The sequence below is a fragment of the Anarhichas minor genome, unplaced genomic scaffold, assembly GCF_050575085.1.
Source record: "Anarhichas minor isolate MPS153535 unplaced genomic scaffold, ASM5057508v1 ptg000010l, whole genome shotgun sequence".
NCBI classification, from domain to species: Eukaryota; Metazoa; Chordata; class Actinopteri; order Perciformes; family Anarhichadidae; genus Anarhichas; species Anarhichas minor.
Genome location: NW_027466456.1, coordinates 4,762,080 through 4,778,772, shown reverse-complemented (window position 1 = coordinate 4,778,772; position 16,693 = coordinate 4,762,080). Strand labels below are relative to the sequence as shown.

The window sequence follows — 16,693 nt, the reverse complement described above, 5'->3', positions numbered from 1 at the left end:
CGTCACAATCAGAATGTCAAAACGTTCACGCAAATAATTCATAAATATGACAAACTCATTCTGCGGTAGAACTCGATCCTGCGCTTATAAACAGAACACAGATTGTTAAACAGGTAACACTCGACAGTGATGATAACTGTCTTTATTAGTTTTTAGTATTATTAGTTACTACCATTATTGTGTACAGACATAAACTTCTTAAAAGTCTCTCCAGCTTCTAAATCCGGCTGACAGTTGATCCAGCGGCCGCCGTCATCAGAAACAGACGTCGCTTCACGTAACGCAACTGAGGAAATGACGCACGTTAAAACATATTTCCTCAAATCCTCTCTCCTCGCATGGTTTCGCAAGTCAGAGAAACGGGGATGAAATTAAGAGACTTGGGATGTACCCAAGAAGTCATAGAAACAGTTACTTCCTCTTAGATCCGATCTGTAGGCTACTTGTTTACAGACCTCGTTTGGATTTATTCATGTATGTTTGTAAATATATATTTATGTGGAAACTTGCGTTGTGTCTGTCTGTGAAAACTTCATGCATCATTGGGGTCATGCAGTTGGTGGAGCGGCGCCTGGCTCTAAAAGCTGCGGCCGCTCGAGTCTGCACAGGACTGGCTCATCTCAAACGAGCCTGACTATATTTCCCGTCACGCTTTGTGGCGTCACGTGACCAACTGTCACGTTATATATATAAGAAGGCATCAACCGGTAAGAGACAACTATCACCTTTTCCGACGACCCAAAAATATAATTGACATCGCGCAGAACGGAAACACGCAAAGTTACAGGTACGTAACCTTCCCTGTAAGCCTAACAAAGGTTTTAATTGCTTGCACACCGTGTATCCTGTTGTTGTATGATGCAGTGTTTTTGTAAAATGTGATGGTACGTAACAAGGTGTGATGTTAAAAGTGAACACTGGGCTAACAGCTCTTTCCTTGTTTTCAGCTCTTTCCTTGTTTTCTTTATTTTGTATCTTCACCTCTCACTTTCTTTTGTAACGCTGTAGTATACTTTCTCACTTTATTCTGTAACGTTAGCCTATCCCCTTTCCATTTCTTTTGTACCTTATTCTGTCTTCGTTTCTTTCTTTCTACCCACCTATGACATATCTGTTTGTTTGCATCGTCAGGTAGCAAAATCAGTCATGGGTCCTTCTGCTGAAAAGAAGCTGACAAGCCTATTTGCAGCCACGTTTACTCCATTCACCACACAAGGGTAAGGAGCCTTTATGAACCACTTCACCTTGTCTGCTTGTTTTACCGGTCTAGCTGGTATTGGTAGTGTGGATGTAGCCTCACATTAGTTTTCTAAATGATATCAGTCCTCACTAAAACGTCTGAAAACTAATATCACGTGACTATTCACGTGCACTGGGCATGCGGGTGCCGTTGTAAACAGCAAGTAGATAGGTTGCTTAGTTTAAAAAAAAAAAAAAATACCTGACGTCTCTGTCCTACTGGAGAGCAATCAATGTTTTGTTCCTTTATATTTTATGTGTGTGCACTTCACAATAGTTGTGCAGAACAAAATAAGCATTAATAAGAAAGGGAAAGTCCTCCGTTTTGTGTCCGTCCTCCTCAAAGCCGCTAGCCGTCACTTTAGACGTCCGCTCCGTAGGGTGGATAACGCCGCTGGTCACTCCGCTCGCTAACAGCTGCTTCCTCCACAAACATGCAGACTTTAACTGAACAGCTGCTAGTAAAGACAACAAGGTCAGCAACGCCTGTAATCAGGTGCCCATGTTAAATTAGCCGGGGGTACATCCCAAGTCTTTCAATTGTCATTTCCTCGCTTGAGCCGGAAGTTGTTCTGCTCCGCCATATTGACGGTCTTCGTCCTAAAGCTGTTATTTCTGATCTGAGGATCAAGGAGGGATCTCAGAGGAGCCATGAGCGAGGACGCATGGAGAACAGCCTTCCAGGAAGTGTTTTAACGGCCGACACGCCCCCTCATTGTTCATCAGTTATTTGATTGGACGCTGCAGCTGATCGGACTGATCAGCTTTTTCTAAATATCACTGGAGTTTCATACCAGAGTGAAGACAGATTACAAATTCAACTCTAGTTTTATATTTGATTAGTTTTCTGGTTCACCGTCTAGTTTAAATAGATGTTCATTGTTGATCTGAACAACAAAAGGACCACAAACTACTTTCTTTAGAAAGATTTATCTTTTCATGATCTGATATTTCACTCAATAACTTTTATTATGGATACAATTAAAGCCAGAGAGAGCTGGAGACACTAAACACTTTTTACATAATTTATCATCATTTCATTCAGTCACGTGAGGCTGATCATTCAGGAGTGTCGCGTTTGATTAGTTATATAATTTACATTTTCCCCGAAACATGGAGCCTAAAAAAAATTATTCCAGTATTCAAGAGAAACCATAATCATATTCTGGGTTAATTAATAATGACGTCGCAATCTGAATTTCAAAATGTACAAGCAAATAATTATTAAATATATAAACACATTCTGCCGATAGAAATCGATCCTGTGCTTATAAACAGGACACAAACTACAGAGAGAAAACACCTCTACTCTGACAGTGATGAAGTGTCTTTATTAGTATTATTAGTTACTATTATTAAGTACAGTGGTCATGTGAGCAGACACAAACTTCTCAAAAGTCTCTCCAGCTGTTAAAGCCGACTTCCAGCTGTGATCAGTGGCCGCCGTCGTCACAAACGGACATCGCTTCACGTGACGCAACTGAGGAAAGGATGTCTCCTGTATCTTAAAACATATTTCCTCGTTTCTTCTCTCCTCGCATGGTTTCGCAAGTGAGGGACACGGGGATACAATTGAGAGACTTGGGATGTATCCCCGGTAGTCGATCGGTAATCAAGACTGTTGTTTGTGATTTTCCGGGAAAGGTCACGTGATGGGGGCGTGACGAATCAGGGAAGTCATGGCTGCTAAGAACCAATCAAGTCGCGAACGCGGGTGTGGGCGTGATCGTATGCGTTTACAGCGTCCACACGACAAGGCAACCCCGGAGTTTTCAAACTTATCCGTCCTCGGTGCTCGAAAACTCCGGCGTAGTGTGGCCGCTCAGTGTGAAAGTAGCACAACATATGCGTTTTAAAATGGAAACGTAGTAGTGAGTGATATGTGTTATGTCGGTGAGAAAGTGTTGTAGAGTTAAAAGTGAGGAATGAGGCGTGTGTACATAATTGAAAACTGTGGCACCCTCCTGTAGATCTAAGGCACTATTGCATGTTTTGTTTTTTTTTGTTCAAAATGTATATGCCTACATTTTTCCAAAACAGTGATGTCAACCTAGTAGAGATTGGACCTTATGTTGACTACTTGCAAGAGAAGCAAGGTGTTAATAGCATATTTGGTAAGTTTAAAGGTGGATTCTTCCTTCTGATATCTGTCATTTTCTGTTTTTCAATCTGAATCATCCCCAAAATTGCATGCCTTATCTTGTTGGTTTGTCAATATGTTTGTCCTCTGTTCAACGCGTTAACCCTAAAGTCCGGTAGCACCCTGGAGAACCAAGCCTGAGTCGGTTAGTTGTTAGTTTGGGACAGCAACTCTACATTTAGACTGAAATGATCTGTGAAGTCACTTCACAAAACTTTCCAAAGCTAAGAAAATAACTCTTCTGAAGGCTTTAGTTTCATTTCTTTTTCAGAAGCTTGTGATAGTTTACATTTTGAATGCACTAGTTTCAACATTTAAAAGGCAATTCTACCGCCTGTAATTCTAATTTCATTTTAGCCACATAATCCATTTTCTATGTGATGTGTTAATACCAGAGAGCAGAGATGTCATCAAAACATATTGCTTCATAGAGTGTGATCTACGTTATTATTTCGTCATCAGCCCTTTTTTGTGCAATTGTTCTTACATTAAAAAGTGTCGACCTTTAATTCAACTACCGTAATATTTTAATAGAATTATACCATTTTAAAAACGATGATCCCATCGTAGCGTGATCCGATTTAAAGGGGCCTTGTGGAGGAACGTATACACGTGACTCAGAAGCGCAGTGTATCCTCGAGGCCCGACAAACCGATTGGATGAACAACCTTTCTCTTGGTATGTTTGCAAAGCCGGTTGTGCTCAATCTGTTCCACAATAGCCACCGTCCCTGGAACAGAGGCGCAGAGAGAGAAGTTAGATGAAGGTGACGATATCTAATCCGAACCTTCGCTCTAACTTTGATCAAAGCTAATCAGTGTTTCCTGTGTGTCAATCGTGTCTCTGATTACCGTTTCATTTCACACTTTACTCAAACCCAATGAGTCACCTTAGTTCCCGCTAAGCTCCTCCTCTACCCAGCAGAGGATGTTCGTGCTGATCATGCTCTTTCTCATCTCCCTGTCATTGTCTGCATCACCGCTCATTACCCGTGTAATTGTTTTGTCCTCGCACTAATTGCACACGCAGTCGTCTTGGTGGTGGATCCCTCTATGAACAGGCCCCGTCAGAGGTTTCTTCCACTTTTTTTATTTTTGCAAAAAGATCTGGTAGTGCTACCTATGCTAACCGTGGCATTGTATGTTAGATAATCCTTTTTTTGTCTATATATATATGGTGCAATTAGAAGTCTCTTGCTTTCTTTCCTTTCCTCTTTGTGGATTTAGTATGACATACTATATTGTAATCTATTGCTTTGTGATTCAGTGAAGCTATAGATTCAGGCCAGCTTGTTCTCTTTATTTTACTTTCCTTCAAGATGTGGTTTTTATTTGTGATGTGCAAAAACGGTATCTAAGTAAGACGAGACTGTACTTGCTTTCAGTGAATGGGACCACCGGAGAGAGCCTGTCTCTCACTGTTGCAGAGAGGAAGATCCTGGCTGAGGAGTGGTGTCAGAAAGCCAAGGGCAGGTAAGTCGTCACACGGGGGCCTCTATCGGGGGGGATTCATCCCGTTTGTCGAGTCTAATGCAACAGTAAATCGACAGATTGTGAAATTTCTTGCACGTGTCGACAGATTAGATCACGTGATCGTGCACGTCGGCTGCATAAATCTTAAAGACTCCAAAGAACTGGTGAGTTGTTGCCTTTAGTGATGTATTTTCAGGAAGTGTTTAAATAAGAGAAGGAAAAGTTACCACAGAAACTTATCCCCCAAGACTAGCCTGGTCCCAGTCAGGCTGGTTTAAAAAAAAAAGGAAGTGATTTAAGTGCCATCTCGTTATGAGTTTAATTTATTCATTTTAGCGGAAGAACATGTTAATTTCCACTTTAAATACCACGTTGACAGTTCTACATTTTGGGTCCTTCGAATTTTCCGGAGGTAGTGTTCAGTCCTGGAGGTATTGATGATGAAGTCTTTTAATATATTTTTTATGGTGCATGCAATTCCACTCGGCCTGCCTCGTCTGCTTAGTTCAGTCGTCGATGTCCCACATTTTTCAAGTCTTTCGACATCTAATTTCATTTAGTGTTTGCACGTGGCGACGGTAAGAGCGACACAATAGAAAAGACTAGACGGCAAGTTATGTCAGACTGTTTCCTGGTTCTGAGCAGTTGCTTTAGTACGGATTGAACCAACAAGATGCAACAAGTTCTTTTAGTTTAGGATTTTGTTTGTTCAAAACAGCTGTTCTTTTTTTTTATTTTTATTTTTTTATGCTAAGCTAACAGACTGCTAGCTGAAGCTTCATATTTAACTTCTTCAAACATCTTCTCGTCTAACTCTCTGCCAGAAAGTGTTGAACTATTCCTTTAAACCAGTTGCCAACTTGAATGAGAAAAAAAAAAACAAGTACATGACCCCGAGCCCCAACAATGGGAACTAAACCGTAGATCAAAACACTTCAGTGATCGTATACTGTATAAAGAAACTACAAATGTAATATATCCACTATAGCAGTAGCTACTAATTGCCTTAGTTTTTGTTGCTCGTCCTCACAACGTTCATGTTCCCTCCAGGCAGCACATGCAGAGCAGATCGGGGCTCATGCCATTGCCGCCATGGCCCCGTTCTTCTTCAAGCCCAGAACTGCAGGTATGCGCTGGTTTTAGTGGGGGAAAAGGATTTATTTTCAAATGCAAGTTCACACCCACTGAAAATGTGTGCGGCTGAACACCCACTTTCACATGTTATTCACACGTCAATACTGTGTGCTTGTTTCACACGTTCACACTTGTTGTACACATTTCTTTCCCTGTCATTCTGCTTCAGACGCCTTGAGGTCGTTCCTCCAGGAAGTGGCTTCGGCTGCCCCAACTCTGCCTTTCTATTATTATCATATTCCATGTGTCACCGGTGTTAATTGTAAGTGCCACTGATGATTGATTTTGCAGTTGCATTTAGAAATGGAGAGGCTCTGCATCCCCGACCATGATTGAAAAAGCATGTTGTCTATAACTGATGGTATACTGAATGTGAGGCGGTTTTTCTTTTTGTCTTTTCTTCAGTGCCAGTGAGAGATGTGTTGGAAGGGATTGAAGAGCTCATTCCCTCCTTCAGAGGTGTGAAGTTCAGTGGGACTGACCTGATGGACCTTGGCTACTGTATCAGCAACTATCCGCCTCACTGGTCCTTCCTCTACGGCTCGGATGAGGTCAGCTCTTTCTCCATCTTCTATAGTTGCTTATCGTGAAAGAAGTTTTTTACGACTCTGACCTCCACCACAGAGCCGGCCTAAAACAAAGTTTCTGTCTTTTTTTTTTTTTTTTTTGTCCATAGCAACTGCTTGCAGCTTTGGCTATGGGGGCCGATGGAGCAGTTGGAAGGTCCGTGTGTGATCCTGCATAGTGCTTCCTCTCCTTTCCTTCACTCTGGTTAACGGTTATTTACATGCGTTTCATTTGTCTGCCCGCAGCACTTACAACTACGCAGGACGTCATTTCAACAAGCTCATGTCGGCATTTAAGGACGGCGATGTTGTCCAAGCCAGGAAGATACAGGTACCGCCCATCTTGCTGCCGTTGCTCCCAACTTCACTCTGATATTTATTTACATTTATTTTGTTTGCTGACATCTTTATCTCATTTCCATGAGCAGTTCAAGATGCAAGAGCTCCTCTGTTACGCCATGAAACTTGGTGAGCGGCGCCTGCGTCATGTTTTTCAGTCATATTATTGGATAAATGAATGCTCCTGTGCTATAGAAGTCTTTCTCCACCTGAAACGTCCTTATTGTTATTGACAGGCTTTGACGTGGGAGTGAACAAGCAGCTGATGAGCGAGTTGTCGGGCTTGAGCCTCGGGCCCCCTCGACTCCCTGTGACGCCGTGTCCTTACGCTGACGTTGGGCTCATCGTGAAGAAATACCGGCAAATTTATGCTGACTGTTGATATTTTGTTGATTGTTAAAATCCATCATTAGCTCAACACAGCACATTTACACCTTGAATCAAAAGTTACTGTTAAGAGATGTTTTTCACAAGTCAGTACTTACTTTTTTAATGGGGGGAAAAAAATCAAATATGTTAACCAATATTTTAATCTCTTTTTTTTTATGATTTCTTAAATGTAAGAATAACTAACTCGGGGAAATGTGGCACTTTTGTTTCTGTTACATGTAGGAAAACGGGGACTGTCACATGGCATTCATAGAACTTAAAAACGATCACAGTGAACCATCCTCAAAAAATGTCAAACAAGAGTCAAAGCTTTACTAATTCATTGTTTTCGTGTTTGTAGAATGTTTTGCCACCAGTGAAATGAAAGTTCAGCATTATTTTTCCACTTTGAAAAATACAAAAAGTTATGGAAAAACCCAGGTGTTGAGCTCTCTCCATCAGAGGGACGATAACGGAGACAGAAGAAGCGTTAAAATGAACGCTGTGTCATGAAGGAATAAACACTCCAGAAAAGGGAATGAAACATCTTGGTCGTAAGAAGGGAGCATAAAACACCGATTCAGCCTGTTTTGAGTTAGAATTCATACTGTTTGTTGTTTGTTGTTGAATTTCTTATTAAAGGGCAATATACTGTATAATTTCTCTGGTTTGTATTATTATTATAACAATTAATCACCAATTTCTTACTAGCTAATGCGTTGATCTATGCGGTGGTCCAGATTAATTAATGTCTCTTTCTATTGTTCCTGAGAAGTTTAAAAATCACAAGGCCAGATTATCTCTGAGGCCAGCACAAACAAGCACTGGTTTGTGTGTGTGTGTGTGTGTGTGAGACAGTGCAGCTATGTCCATAACCAGTGAGTGTGTCTCGTGGTCGTGGTGTCTAGTCAGCTGGAAATTCTGCACTGTCTGACCTTTTTTTTTTTTTTTATTTTCATCCTTCCCTCTAGCTCTGTATTCACTAACATTTCCTTGAAATACATAATAGTTTGATATTATTTTAGTCCTGGAGTCACTGCGTTATTTATATCAGCTGATAATTAACTTGAAAACCAGTTGTGGATTTGTTTGTGGTTACATTTGTTTGCTTAAACAGTTCAAGCAACTTTCAAGAAATCCTCTGAGAACAAGTAATAGCCTGTTTGCACTTCTCACATGAGTTTACATAACTTTAAACCTGGATAAAATTGTGGTTTGCACCCAAATTGAACATTTTAAAACAATTCGTTCTAGATAAGTCCTCTCCCAACCTGAATGTCACTGCAGTTGTTTCCAATGAACCTCTTAACTACGCGGTTTGGTAGTTTTGATCGATGTGGTTCCATTAAAAACATCTGCTTCTCTATTCGCCGCAAAAAGGCAGCGAATTTAGAGAAACTGTAGGTAAACTGATGTGAGAGAGAAAAGCAAGTGATGCCGAGATCGAAAAGTGGCCCATGGCGTGCCGATCCCTGGAGTGGTATACCGATCCCTGGAGTGGTATGGGACGGTTGTTCAGCGGTTTACCGCTCCCTGGAGTGGTATGCCACTGTTCAGCAGGTTTACCGATCCCTGGAGTGGTATGGCACTACTACCTTCCACTTGTTAAAGCCATGTTTCGTCACGAGTTGCTTCTCTTAATAGAAAATCTGGATTCAAAACAAGTGCAGCGAGTTGTGAACTACAGAGTTGTGAACTACAGTAGTCTTCTGTGACGACCGTGTGTGTTGGGGTACTACAGTGAGGCCACGAGGTCAAGTAATGGTCGTTACGGTGATGATTGTCACTGCTGTCCTAGTCAGTAGTCAGCCTGTGCAATTGGAGGCAGTTAAGATGAGCACTATTCAACACTATCACAGGCAGCACTTCTCAGACAGGCATGTAAAGTAGTATTCACGCCTATGAAATCACTTTCTACCCCCGAGGCTGTGTTGAATGCGCACATCACACTTTGGTATTACTGTAAGTGAACAGAGAGGAGAGATGATATGGGAGGATACTTTGATGATCCCCATGAAGACAGTGGGCTGTTGGAGCAGGGGGAAAAAAATAATAATCTGATATGCAACTGATAACTCTTGTGTTCAATATGTTCTTGTTAGCCGTGGAGCCTTCCTGTTCCACCTGTTGTCCTTGAATATTCTTCTCTCCTCCTCAGCTCAATTCAGACACACTTGCATGTACCCTATCCTGGAAGCCCACTTCTTCCCATAGAAAAGGAATTAAATCACAGACTTATTCTATTTTAAGGATGGTTTTCTATTAAATATATCGTGTGACGGGATCCACACTTGTGGGCTTTCATCTCGTTCCTCTCAGCTCATGCCATGCCTCGCCTCCATGAAATGTCAGACAGGCAGCAGACATGCTGTGTGGCAGATGCCGGGGTTCACTTGGTGGGGGTCTGGCAGCCTGTGACAGCGACTCCCTGCGGACACGCCACCTGACTCGCTCACAACTGATACGACTGAGAGGTTGTGGAAGGTCTGGTGAGGTCTTTCTTTCGCGGTCTCACAGCTTGGTTGTGAGTGCAGCCTGCGTATTAGATGTGTGTGATAGTTTTAAAATGTGTGTATGTGCATGTCTTTGGAGAAGGGTTGCCGGGCTACAACTCCATTTTGCTGGCCTTTGTGCCAAGAGTTCAAATGATTTGCTGCACAACTTCTGTGTGGAGCTCTTTGCTCCATCTGACATTTCCAAATCAGCTGTTTTGACATAGTTTTGTCAGGGTATCGTGGGAAAAGTAAATCCTGAGCAATGCCTTGAACTTGCCTTTTCAGGAGATGGCATAATGCAGCCATTTGAATGAAATAGGTTCAATACCATAAAGACAGGGGGGAAAAGTCACTTTCTTTGTGTTGTAGAGAAGGCTTGTCTCCCTGAGGCTTATCCTAAAAGTAACCAATGCTGCCCTCAGCTGTATATACTTTGCACTTACAACTACTAGATAAATGGACTCATTGTGAGCTTTGGCTGCTCCACTGCGTAAAGGACCAATAAGGGATTCGATGAGTAAGAGTGATATCATTCTGTGCAATAAGCAGAATGGAAATGGAACGGTGACTTTTGTAATGATGATGTCCTGTTTTGTGGAGATGGCATCATTTACTGGACAGAAGGCATTCAAGGGCTGATTATGCTATTATCTTGGCCTTACTGTGGCCTTCTTGAAAGAAAGGGGGAAATAATTGTCTTTTATCTTGTCATTTTCATACTTTCTCGAAGTGACAGGGCACATTTTCTGTAAAATATTCACATAAAAATATTTACATATTGGCAGACATAATGAAACCAAAAATCATCCTTGATCTGCATACAACACTGCATTTAAACGCATCATTTATTAGCAGATCAACCCAACGGTATTTTTTAAAGATTCTTAAAATAAACAGTTTATAAATAATTTTAGGGTGAATACAAATGTTTGAAATCTTAATACAGTACATTTTTATTTCTGAAACTCATAAAAGCCGAATTATTGATCATTATTTGACAATTAACGATGCTGATTTAACCGTAAAAATTCATTCTTGACCATGGAAACTGTTAGTCAAAAATATTCTCAGTCCATTTATTAGCGTTTTTCCTGGTGCTTTCAGTCGCACCTCACGGTCTTCCTCAGTGGATGGACATATGGGAGGGGATGTGGTCCCATGTCTCCATGTCTACTGCTGAAAAAGGTTAGTGCGTGGACCTCGAGCTACGTATTTATTTATTTAATGTCTAAGACGAGAAATATGTAAATCATACACAATGGGACAGTACTATTACTACAGTAGGACATAAAATACATTAAATAAAGCACGAATAGCCACTATAAACACAAACAGACGTCCAATGTCTGAAGAAAACGGTTTAAGTAAAAGTGAGACGGAACCTATATTTTGTGGACACTTGGCTCCGCACAACGAGAAGTACGGAACCATTTAGCAGTGACACACGCACAAAGCTCTTGCGTTTCCGGCCAGCTCAGCGCGTCAGCCCTGCGGTGTTGTCAGTTTACAGCCCCGTCAGACGCTGGTAACCAGTTTACCTGTAACGTTCACTGGGCCGCGGAGAAACAGCCGGACATCGCGGAGAGAGATGGTGCTGCTGACGATGATCGCTCGGCTGGCTGACGGTCTGCCGTTAGCCGCCTCAATGCAGGAGGACGAACAGGTTAAAATAGCAGCTTTTTCTTTCTGTTGCTAGCTGTCTGTTCGCTGTTATCACTGCAGGCTGTGAACGCCTCTTAAATTGTACAAATGCTAGACTGACACGTTGGCTAACATAGCGGCTGGAGGCCTGTCTGTGTGCACACAGAGCAACTGACTCAGTGTTTGAACCCTCGCCTAATCCAGATGCTGCTTCTAGTCCTTTGAGCATTGCATAACTTCACCTGTAAGCTATGTGAGCCTTAACACAGTCTAATTTAAGTCTTCAAAATCTGCTTTCCACAGTCATACGTATCTATATGTTGTAACACCTGATTTAAAGGTTATGCATCTTTTCCAGCAGAACATTTCAGATTGCAGTATAATCTATTTTAATATTTTAGATTTTAGCTGATCATATACATATATACATATGATGCATGTATGTATGTTGGACCGATAAGAAACCAGAAACAGTTAAAATTATATCTTTGACGTTAAGTTAAAAAAAAGTGTTGTATTTACATATATTGTCCACCAGATGGCGCTAGCGTGTTTTTCAACTGTAGAATGATCTGCTCAGTAGATGTCTTGCTTGCCATTTTGAAACACCAAATTTAAGGAAATTCTTATCAGAAGTGTTTGTTTATTTTATTTTTTTTAAAGGAATACCGTCTGAAATTATGTTAATTATTAAAATGTCCTCGCGGTTCAGATGCAACATCCCTTGTTCTATTGCATCATGTCATGAACCCTCCTCAAAACTCCAATAGACACAAACATAAACTTTAACATATGAGAAAATGTAAAAAAAAATACATGGCATTGTGACATGTTAAGTTGTTGCAGTATGTTTTGAGCATGACTTACCAGGAGTCTAACATCTCTCCCTTCACTCTCTTGTTTGCTCTCATAAAGGGAAGTGAAAAGGTTTGTTGTGTCTCTGCTCTGTGCTTCCACATCATGCGTGTGTATCTGTGATGCTACCGTGTTGCTGTAAGGAAACTGTCATTTGCATTTAAACAGAAATGAAAAAAACCATCCACCATCCAAAAATTCTGGCCCTACTTCACCACAAACAGCTGGAGTGGCTTTTTGTTCTTAAAGCATCACACTGCTGAGTGTGTCTGTAGTGTTTTGTGCCAACTGTTTATTTCCAGCACGCTTTACAGGGCAAGAAATGCACTCCGTCAAGGGAGATAGTGTGAAATCTGGACTTTGGGGGCGGTTGCTATTTCTGTCTGTCTTGTGAAGCACTTAAGCAAACAAATTAATAAATCACACTGTCATTTAACTGGTGCTACAATAGTGACATTTGCTTGTGAAATGTAGCAAATGTAGCACTAAAAGTCTATTTCTTGCCCTGAGTAAACACCATAATTCTGTGTGAGATGCGAGTGAGTCGTATGGTTACTGATCTGCTCTCTCCCCCCCCCCCCCCGTCTGATCAGATGGGTCGGGACCTTCAGCAATATCAGAGTCAAGCTAAGCAGCTCTTCAGGAAACTGAATGATCAGAGTCCCACACGCTGCACCTTAGAGGCCGGCTCCATGTCATTTCAGTGAGTATGAAGAACAACATGAATACAGTTAAAACCACACATTTCCTAACATTATAACACAGTGGCAGAGAACACTAATATAAATGTGGAATACTTACAAGTATTTCTGTCACGGTTTCTTGTTCCACCCTGCAGCTATTTCATAGATAAGGGAGTGTGCTATCTGGTGCTGTGCGAAGCCAGCTTTGCTAAGAAGCTGGCCTTTGCTTACCTCGAAGACCTGCAGGCAGAGTTTCATGAGCAGCATGGAAGGAAGGTCCCCACTGTTTCCCGGCCCTACTCCTTCATCGAATTTGGTGAGACGAAAAGAGAGCCAGGAGCAACTGAATCACTGCCTCTCTGGGCTTGTCTCAAATGCGTTAATATGTTGAGTTGTGATGACACATACGATACCCGTCTCTCTTAATTTCAGTGCTTCCCCCCCCCCCCCCTGATTTTAAAATCTGTTCACCACATCTTCTTCATTCATACTTCTTATTTAAGGTAGCTGAAAGTGGCACTAGAGACTAATTTGGCCTGACTTAATGAAGGAAACTGATTTATATTTATAATGTCACTGAAGAAGTTGTTGATTGGTTGTGTCTGGCCTATGCTGAGTGCTTGGTGAGGTCAGTGTCGGTCATGATATCGATGTGGTAGATGCATCAAATTTAAATTTTATGACTTTTGACTGACTTTTCTTGCATCGCTGGTCAGTTCTGCGTCACCTGCCAAGAACAAAAAATCAATAGGAGCAAACACAAATGCCACTCCTCTAGTTTATTATGGCACTGGTTAAATCTATCGGAGAGGGGGATTTTGTCAAACACACAGATGGAAAAAGTCTACCAGAGCTGTGCCGTTAACTTCTTTTTCTTATTTTTGTGCCTCACCAGACACCTACATCCAAAAAACCAAGAAGTCGTACATTGACAGCCGAGCGAGAAGGAATCTGGGCAACATCAACACGGAGCTCCAGGACGTGCAGAGGATCATGGTGGCTAACATAGAGGAGGTGCTGCAGAGGGGAGAGGCTCTCTCTGGTAAGTCCATGTCGATGTGTCCTCCTCTCACCGAACGATAAAAGTTTACATCCACACTGTGATCCTCATTTGATTGTTTGCCCTCGTCTGTGTCTCCCTCGCCTCCTTTTTCACCCCCCCCCCTTTTCCTCCCCGTCTCTCCTTTCTGCAGCGCTGGACTCCAAGGCCAGCAACCTGTCCAGCCTGTCGAAGAAGTACAGGAGCGACGCCAAGTATCTGAACACCCGCTCCACCTATGCCAAGCTGGCAGCCGGCGGTGTGTTTTTCATCATGCTCATCGTCTATGTGCGCTTCTGGTGGCTCTGAGAGAGGAAGAGGAAAGAGGTATTGACGTGGAAAATGAGCTGCAGAGAGTCTGCAGACACTAAAAACAGGATACCTGCTCTTAATAAGACTTTGCTGACATACCACCGCCCATTTTCTTCTCACCTGGATGTGTGATCTGATTATAAGTGATTACATGTAATATTCGTAACAATTATTCAACAATGCGTTAGAGATACTGGAGATGAGCGGAACTAAGTGAATGCGTCTGTGTGGGTCGATTGCTCTGTTTTTGTAGGTGATTGGTTTTGAAGTGTGGAGGGAAAATTAAGAGAAAAGCAAGTTTCCTGTTTCTGCGAGTTTCCAAAGCTGTACTGAACTGTAACAGCACTGATTTCATCGAAACAACTCTACTTATCCTGAGCACAGCATCTGGGTATCTGCATTCATTAACATTATAATCACAGTAGTGGTGGCTTAATGGCCCTGGAACACAGTTACGATTTGGAAAAAATAAGAAAAGTAATTCAAGTAGACTTGAGGGTTTATTGTTTTAAATATTGTATGTAAGCCTTGCAAAAGGCTATTTCACCCGTGTATACTTTAGCTGATTCTCTCCACCATTATGGGAAGTCAGTGACCCCACAAGGGACTGTACAAAATCTATTAGGGAGTCAGGAGGATGATGTTTTTTTTTTTATTGCCAAAAGCAGGGAAGTCCGCTTTCTTTTGAAGGTGCTAAATTGGAAATTCAGAGCATTAATATTGCGGCAAACGATGGCGTCCAGAGCGGAGAATGAAGTCCCTCTCCCTCTTTGTGTGTTGTAATCGGAGCTTCTCTGTGCTTTGTTTACATAGCCAGTCTGGCCACGCGTGCATGTTAGTGCATGTGAGTCGCTGTGTGTCCTTTGCGTGTGTGGCTAGCTAATCGTCGTCACCCTCTGGTCCCCCCCCCCCTCAGGTAAACGCTGTTAGCTCCATCAGCACTGTTGTCGTTGTTTACACTGTTGGCGCTCTCAGCACCGTTGGCTGCTTGCCGTCGCCATGTTGAGAGCCGTGTAGGGGCAGTTCCTCAATCATAGATAGGCTCTGAATTTCAAATTCAGCACCTTTTTTAATTTTATATTTCTGCCCTTAAATCAAAGAAAAACATTGTTTTAGTGTTCACAGTGGGTCATAAAGGTGCCCTTTATCATACGTAGAGAACAACAATAGGCCCTTTTCACAGCAGCCATTTTGACATGAAAAAACACAGGTGTAATGGATTAATTATGCTCCTGTTCTGTTTAGTGTTTCACAGCCAATACAGTGAGCCAGCATGCTCAATAACAGGGCCCTGGCCCATAATTATTGTTATTAATTACCCCTGTGTTTACCTGCTGTGATAAGGGCCTTTCCTGTCAATTTTATTTTGTATTTTTAGCATCACAGTCAACTAGCTAATAGGATAAATGATGAGAAACAGAACATGGAAATGTATGTGTACAATTAATACTGATTAAATGATCTTGTTACCTCCTTCACTTTAGCCTTCATCACAACAACAACTAATGGGCCATATAAAGTTGGCCAATATTATTTTTATTATACAAGTTTAGCCTATTAATTAGTCTTTATTCTAAAATAGAGGGTGGCTGGATTATTCATAGGAGGGAGCCAAAATAAAATGTTAATGTCGCTGGGGGAAGCCTTGTTTCTTCAACCCGCCCCCCCCCCCCCCCCCCCTTCAATAACTTTGGTACAGTCCCTACCTCAGCAGAGTGTATCCGTACTCCTTTTACCGTCTCTTGCACCGTGACTGTGTGGGCCAACACCTTTCTGTTACCAGACATACAGACATTAAACATGTCTGGTCCGGTCCTTTTTTCATTTTGTATAAAGTGTCCACATGTAGACTCAATTTAACAGTGAATTCAGGCTGAGAGACGCAGGTGCTCACGGCTGGAAAGGACACCTTCTCCTTTTCTGTTCTGTCTGCTATCTATGAATAAAATCATTTGCACAAAACACGCTTCCTTTCTGTCAGAAGACCTTCATCAGATGTCCTTTATCTGGGAACGTAGATGAGAGTTGTTTGCGTTATAAAGTTAGGAGGAATTCTCACTGTTGGTTAAGCCATCTTATGCAGAACACACGTACAAGACAGCAAATTGCCACCAGTTTATATTATAATCCTGATCCGAGGCTGTTGAAATGCAAACGTGGGTTATCTAAGACAGGAACTCACCACAGCAGTTAGAATTGTACATTCTTTGTCATTTAAACAGCCTGAGATTTAACCTTTGAATCTTTTTCCTATGACCGTCTGAATAATATAGATTATGCAAAACACTTCCAGTAAAATAACTGTCTTTATAAAAGATGGGGGGGAAAACATCAATTGAAAAACAGCGTAGTCAACCACGACTTCTGAGAAGGATACCCAGTGACTCAGAGGGCACCTCCATGTATTTT

At 41.8% G+C, this 16,693-nt stretch overlaps 2 protein-coding genes across 2 annotated transcripts; both read left to right on the top strand.

The window, feature by feature from the left end:
* Nucleotides 1-576: 576 nt before the first annotated feature.
* On the top strand, nucleotides 577-7,918 carry npl (N-acetylneuraminate pyruvate lyase (dihydrodipicolinate synthase)). The gene is made up of 12 exons (XM_076087711.1): nucleotides 577-787; nucleotides 1,132-1,217; nucleotides 3,280-3,353; nucleotides 4,764-4,851; nucleotides 4,958-5,015; nucleotides 5,902-5,977; nucleotides 6,155-6,247; nucleotides 6,391-6,536; nucleotides 6,662-6,708; nucleotides 6,798-6,882; nucleotides 6,980-7,019; nucleotides 7,127-7,918. The coding sequence occupies exons 2-12, from the start codon at nucleotides 1,147-1,149 to the stop codon at nucleotides 7,270-7,272; spliced, it is 924 nt and encodes a 307-aa protein (XP_075943826.1). The 5' UTR covers nucleotides 577-787; nucleotides 1,132-1,146; the 3' UTR covers nucleotides 7,273-7,918.
* A 3,281-nt stretch (nucleotides 7,919-11,199) lies between these two features.
* Nucleotides 11,200-16,246, top strand: sec22bb (SEC22 homolog B, vesicle trafficking protein b). The gene is made up of 5 exons (XM_076087712.1): nucleotides 11,200-11,417; nucleotides 12,844-12,953; nucleotides 13,089-13,249; nucleotides 13,829-13,975; nucleotides 14,127-16,246. Exons 1-5 carry the CDS (start codon nucleotides 11,343-11,345, stop codon nucleotides 14,279-14,281), a joined length of 648 nt encoding a protein of 215 aa, XP_075943827.1. The 5' UTR covers nucleotides 11,200-11,342; the 3' UTR covers nucleotides 14,282-16,246.
* Nucleotides 16,247-16,693: the final 447 nt, after the last annotated feature.